General features: G+C 55.5%; 1 protein-coding gene across 1 annotated transcript in view; it reads left to right on the top strand.

Annotated features, from left to right (window-relative positions):
- Positions 1 to 836: 836 nt before the first annotated feature.
- IGFN1 (immunoglobulin like and fibronectin type III domain containing 1) overlaps positions 837 to 6631 on the top strand; it is a gene marked incomplete at its 5' end in the record, with an annotated part of 31905 nt that continues 26110 nt past the window's right edge. The window contains 7 exons of the mRNA XM_080824486.1: positions 837 to 843; positions 1323 to 1445; positions 2563 to 2702; positions 3618 to 3717; positions 5356 to 5400; positions 5679 to 5724; positions 6323 to 6497. Coding sequence (XP_080680612.1) covers positions 837 to 843; positions 1323 to 1445; positions 2563 to 2702; positions 3618 to 3717; positions 5356 to 5400; positions 5679 to 5724; positions 6323 to 6497 — 636 coding nt within the window. The remainder of the gene's footprint in view (positions 844 to 1322; positions 1446 to 2562; positions 2703 to 3617; positions 3718 to 5355; positions 5401 to 5678; positions 5725 to 6322; positions 6498 to 6631) is intronic.

The following is a 6631-nucleotide window of genomic DNA, read 5'->3' as shown; positions in this document are numbered from 1 at the left end:
CATCTCAGCCCAGAGCCAAGCCCCCTCTCTCCCCGGGGTGGCAGTCCCCAGCAGCCATGATGGAAGGATGTTATTGTGAGAAAATCGGGGGGAGAGAGTGGTGATGATGGCTGGGAGAGCCTGGAAGGCATTTTGTTCACCTGACGCCATAACTCACTGGCTTCGGAGGGGAGCGGATGGATTTATGAGTATCCTGTCAGCCTGGGTCAAGAAGAGCTAAAAAGCAGCCAACTGAGGGTTCTCCCCCACCGACACAGTGATCAAAAGCATTCCAGATTGGTTGAGGGTGGGAGGTAGAAGGCCACTGGGCGCTGCTAGAAAATCTCAGAGTTGGGGTTGGAGCCAAGTGCCCCAGAGAATATCCAGGGAAAATTGATACTCCATAGTCAAGAGGGAGCAGGCTGCAAAATCACTAAAGAAATTCTAGATGACAGGCATTTGATTTCCTGAGGTTCAGGGAGGCTATGTCTCACCCTCTGAGTCGCCATTGGGTCTGGGGACCCAGCCAAAGGCCAGGCCACCGGCATAAGTTGCAGGCTCAGCCCCGTGGGCTCCCTTACCTGGGAAAGGTACAACCGAGCAGCAGCCCACCCTCTTCTGGGCTCAGGGAAATTGGTTTTGCCAAGGCAGGGACGGATTGGTACCATTAGGTGGGGTTAGTTAGACAAGCTCTCAGGGCGCAGCAGCTCTACCCAGCTCCCAGGTGAGAGACCAGCCAATGCATGGACAGTGTGGGGGCGATGGGGTAAGACCAGCTGCACCTCTCATAAGGAATTCTGTCTTCTGTTCTCAGCAGATCAGTTGCCACCCTCAGTAACCAAACAGGAATCCAAACTATGGCAGGTGAGAGAAGAGCTGACCTCCCCCCACCCCCATCCCAGTCCCTCACTGGCGCTCCTCATGCGAGAGAGACAGAGAAGGGCTTGGAGATCTTTGGGAACTCATTTGTCTGCTTTTCTAGTCTTGGCTTTGGGTTTTAACTTGTTTTCCTGAATAAAGAATGCCCAGCTCCCCCATGTGAGCCCCTTCCCATTCTCCCTTCTCCAGCTTCACCCCAGTGACGCTCCCAGGGTCTTCGTTAGGTGCCCCTGCCACTTCCCAGGGACTCCATGCACGCTGCTGGAGGACCACTACCTGAATCCACTAGAAAATTCCAAAGCCCTGCTCATAGGCAGGAGCAGTGGGAGACAATCCCACTCGATGGTGGGATAGGGAGGAGGGGCTCATGTTCCTTGGGTTCTTGCGTCAGTGCTCCATTGTATTAAAGGGCCACCCATGAGGAAGAGTAGGGAGGGTTCATCTCCATTTCTCCCACCTTCCAGAGAAGCCCCCCAGGAAGTCCGCCCTTCATGGGGTGAGCATCCGGCAGCTGGTGGAGGAGATCCCCGAAGGCTGCAGCACACCAGACTTCCAGCAGAAGCCCGTCGCCCTGGCGCTGCAGGAAGGTGAGATCCGGGAGGGGAGCTGCTGAGAGCCTGAAGGAGGGGGCTCAGTCCTGTCCTTCCCAGCCTGCCTCCCGGCCCCCCTATCTAGCGCAAGGCCACACCATATCTCCCTCTACTTGTGGGGTGCCTGCCTGGGTCCCCAGAAGGGCAAGGGATCTGAGGGGCAGAATGGGCAAAGGGAATGAAGATACACTATGGTATGCTGAAACAAGAGATATTTGGGAACAAGGTTGGGGGCTGCTCACTGGGAAGCGGGAGAGGTGGTGGTATTTCCGAGCTCCCCTCCCTGCGCCTGGGCTCTGAGCAGCTGCTGCAGACGTTATTAAAATGAGATTCATGAGAGGAGTGTCCAGGAAAGTGATGGGAGCAAAAACTCTTGAGGGAAGGGGTGAGAACTGGTGGTCTTTTCCCAGCACAGGTTCCTACAATACCTTGCAATTTACATCATTTTGGTATAAGAAAAAGAAGAACACTTTATTTTTCTAAATCTGACTCTCAGTCCTCACTCAAAATACAAACAAAGGTCATGAGCAAGTGTCTTTCATCACAGGGGAGGGCCCTTGGTCTTCACTCTGCACTGCTCTCTCAGGAGATGTTCCTGGCAGGAGCCCAAGGGATTTCTTGAGGGTAGGAAGCTCCCAGGCTCTCATGCCAAAAACAGAGCTTGGGCTCTTTCCTGAGGCTGGAACCCTGTGTCTCAGGGTCATCCCGCCTTGAGAGAGGACAGGGAACTCCCAAAAGACCCGTCCCCTTCCCAGTCTTGGGAGAGTCCTTCAGACTCTCCCCTCACCCTTGCAAAGAAACGCACCCGTCCACCCCAAGCCCTGCTTGCCCCCCCTTCCACCATGGACTGTCCAGCCGCACCTTTTCCTCAAGGAGCCCACACTCTGGGATGCAGAAGCCAGGCGGGGGTCTGTCTTCTGGGCGTCTGGAAACTGCTGCTTTCTGCCTGGCATCATAAGAGTCCTTGAGTCAGGGCGCCAAGGCCAGACATGCTTCTTGGAATGGGCAATTGAAACCTCTAGAGCCGTGAACACAACAAATTAAGGTCTCAAGAGAGGATAGTCTCAGCCCTCCCCCAGGGGGCCAATCTCTTGACCATCTTTTCCTGCCACAGGGAAAAATGCCATCTTCCGGGCCCTGGTCTGTGGGGAGCCCCAGCCTGAGGTGCATTGGCAGAGCACCAAAGGTCACCTCAGTAACTCCAGCAAGTACCACATCTCCTCCTCCCCCGGCGGCAAGGAGCATGTGCTACAGGTAAGATGGGACACTCCCCCATCCCCCCATCCCCCAACCCCCCAACCCAGGTCTACTAGTCTTTCCCTGGGCCCTTGAAGGGCTCCTCGGCAGCCTCCAGAACCCAGACGACTATGAGATGCTCCCCGTTGGGGTTGAGACCACTCAGCTCCATCCTGTGGCCCAGGTGACCAGAGCCGGGTGGGGACCTGGCAGGCCTGCAGGTACTCTGCTGATACCCTGGCGGGTGGCAGAGGCTGGAGTCTGACAACCTGGGTTCCAATTACAGGCCCACCATCTTGGCCTTGGCAAGTTCCTTACTTCTCCGTACTTCCGTTTCCTCCCCTGTGACGTGGGGGTAATAACAGTACTTACTTTGCGGTGTTGTCATGGGTATGAAAAGTTTATGTAAAGTATCTCGCCAGTGTCTGGCCTCCAGGGGGTTCTCTATTCCCGCCGGCCAATATTAGTAATAATTAGAGCTACGAGTCACAGAACACCCACTCTGTGCTGGGCTTTGGGCTAAACATTTGGCAGAGACTATATCATTTACTCCTAACCATTCGCTACTTTTGGAGCCATTATTATCCTCACCTTATAAGAAAGTAAGGATCAGAGAGGTTAGGTAATTTACCCCAGGTCCCACAGCCCATACTACATGACAGAGACGATATGCAGTCCCAGACCCATTTGACCCCAAAAAGCCATCTCTTTCTACAACACCAGATTGCCTCTGCTGGCCAAAAGGTCCTCCCTCAACCCGCTCCCTGTCACCCTCCTGCTTTTTGTTTTGGGGTCTGATTCCTTGATGAAGACTGTGGGCTCTATAAGGAAAGGGCTGTGTCTTATCCATCCTGATAGACCTCCAGCCATGTCTCATAAGGGGAGGAAGGGGGCGGCGCTAGCCCTGTTCCCCTGGCCTGGGCCTCTCTGCAGATCAATAAGCTGACGGGCGAGGACTCGGACCTGTACCGCTGCACTGCAGTGAACGTCTACGGCGAAGCCACGTGCTCCACGAGGCTCCTGGTCATCGAAGGTGGGCTTGTCCCCTTCCCTCATCGGTGCTTGGGGTGCTAGCCCCAGCTTTCTCCTCAGAGAGCCCTCCGAGGCCTCAGAGACGGGGCAGCTGGTGGGGTGAAAGGAGAGAGGGACAGCAAGGCCGCTATCCCATCTGGTGCCAGCGCCCTTGGCTTCACCCACTCACACGCCAACTCTGCGTGTGGTCCAAAAGGCGCTCGCTCAGCAGATGCCCACTGCAGGAGCTCTGAAGGATATTCTCTTAACCCTGCAGCGTGAGGGCGGGACCTCGAGCTCCGTTTCTGGGCCTGACCCTTTTGCTAACTCCTTCAGCGGGCTTCGTTTCCTGCTCTGAGCCCCATTTCTCCACTCTGCGGGGGATATCTTATCCAGGCCTACATCAGAGGGGCAAAGAGGTCATATGAAGGCCAAATCCTTGCTCAGACATGGTGGGGGTGGGGAGGAGGGAGGTTGTTGGTTTGTCTTGACTTGCAGAGTTTCCAAATTTTAAATCAATTGTTGACGTACAATAACGGGAAGGGGCATGTCTCTTGAGAAAGCGGGTCTAGTCTTTTGATGGCTTATGCTTTTGCCTACTAGTAACAGAAAACCCTACTACGAATAGCCCAAGAAATAAAGACACTTGATTATGTCACATGATAAGAAGTCCTAAGGTTAGAGTCCAGGGCTCAAACCACAGCTCAGCGCTGTCACGGGTCAGCCAGACGCTTCCTGTCTCCCTGAGCTGTCACCCAAAGACATTGGCTTAGAGCCTCACAGTCATAAGACTGCTGCTGTCGATCCAAACTGAATCCATGTTCAAGGTGGGAAGAAGGAGAAAGAGGTGGCCCCAGGTACAGCTGGCCCTTTTATCAAGAAAGCAAAAGTGGGGCGCCTGGGTGGCTCAGTGGGTTAAAGCCTCTGCCTTCGGCTCAGGTCATGATTCCAGGGTCCTGGGATCAAGCCCCACATAAGGCTCTCTGCTCAGCAGGGAGCCTGCTTCCCCCTCCCCCCCTCCGCCTGCCTACTTGTGATCTCTCTCTCTCTCTCTCTCTGTGTCAAATGAATAAATAAAATCTTTAAAAAAAAAAAAAAAAAAAAAAGAAAGCAAAAGTATTCTCAGAAACACCTTGGATACTTCCGTTTGTATCTCATTGACCAGACCCGTGTCACATGGCCACTCCTGGTGCCAAGGGCAGCTGGGAAGGCGAGGAGTTAGCTTTCCAGCCTCCTTCCTGCCAGTGGGAGTAGGTGATGAGGACAAGGACTGGGAATGGCTGCAGGATCAGCCAAACAGCAGCGTCGGCCTTCCTGGGCAACATCTGACCCGTACTCTGAAATGGCAGCTCCTGGGAGGCACGGGAGAGCCACTGCCCTCGCTTCTGCCGCCCCCCTCCTGCCCCTGCAGACATGTTAGTGGGCTCCCCTAACCAGGTCAGCTCCACCTCAGTCACACTAAGGCTCTGGGTATCAAAGCTTATGATGGACAGACCCTCTGCCCTGCATATCCCTCTTGCTGAGCTGTTGCCTTGCCTTTGTGGACAGTGGGGAGGACAGGGCCGTGGCACTCAGCTGGTTCTCAGGAAGACCCTCAGTGTGTCTCGCTTCTCTCCCTATCTGTCCATATTAATTCCCTCCTCTCCTCCTGATGATCCAGTTGGCTTTCGGAAGAATCGGAAGAGGCACAAGGAGCCCCAGGAGGGTAGGTGAAAGGGTTGTCAGAAATCTTCTTGGGTTTTGGGGAACAGGCTACTCCACTCCTGGTGCTCCCGACTTGACCAAGGCCCTACCAACACGTTACAGATCATCACCGGTCCACAGGAGAGCACCGTCCAAAAGCTCGGTTGTCAGCCGTGGACCACAGGTCCTCCGACTGCACCCCATGACTCCCCCCCAACTCCCATTGCCACAGAAAAGCCCTGCATTAGCCCCTTGGAATCTCCCCCTGGGCTTGGGGCCTCATTGCTGGTTCTTTTCTAGACCTCAGGAAGGAGCTGATGGACTACCGAAATCTTCTGAAAAAGAGGTGGGTGTGGGCCTCTCCAGGGCAGGGCTGGAGGTTCCCCAGCTACGTCTATGAGCCATGGGGCTCAGCTCTCCCCTCGGCTGGCTAGAAAACTAGACTGCAGGTAGCCAGCGGGAGGAGGAAAGAGCTCTGACCCTATAATTCTGTTGCCTTTAAGCTCTGTGTCCTTGAATGAATCCTCATTCCTCTCTGGGTCCTGACTCACTCATTCTTAAAATGGGGTGCTCCACTAGAACCATGATTTAAAAAAAAAAAAAAAAGTGTTAAGGTAACAGAATAATGCGCTCCCCCCCCCCGCCCCAATCTTTCTGAGCAATCCACAATACAAGGTGTTAGGAATGGAGTTTCTCCCCCTGAAAGTTCGGACTGTGGGGGGCGAGGGGGGAGGCCGCCCTTGCCCATCCTGGGTCCCCCGTGTCCCGACAGAGCTCAGGTCCAGGGCCCAGCCCCCTACACCCACCCCCTCCATCCCGTCCCTTTCTTCTAATGCGGAGAGGGCAGCTCCCCACAGCCTCTCAGGGTGGCAGGCCCAGGGGACCAGCTCCTGGGGCTCTGCTGGGGCTCCCCTGGCCTCTGACCTGCCTGCCCTGCTCCCCAGGGCTCCGCCTCCCGCCAAGAAAAAGGTGGACCTGGAGCAGGTGTGGCAGCTTCTGATGACGGCCGACCGCAAGGACTACGAGCGCATCTGCCTGAAGTACGGCATCGTGGACTACCGCGGCATGCTGCGCAAGCTCAAGGAGATGCGGAAGGAGCACGAGGACAAGATGGCGCAGGTACTTCCGCCCGGCCGCCGCCTCGCGGGCGCCCCCACCCGGAGCTGGGCCCCACGCAGGGCCGGCTGCGTGTGGCTGGGACCCAGGCCTCCAGTCAACGTTCTGGCTTCAAAATCTGGCTCAGATACTAAAAT

The sequence above is a fragment of the Martes martes genome, assembly GCF_963455335.1.
Source record: "Martes martes genome assembly, chromosome: 15".
Lineage (NCBI taxonomy): Eukaryota > Metazoa > Chordata > Mammalia > Carnivora > Mustelidae > Martes > Martes martes.
The sequence above is the reverse complement of the archived record's forward strand: the minus strand, read 5'-3'. Positions and strand labels throughout refer to the sequence as shown.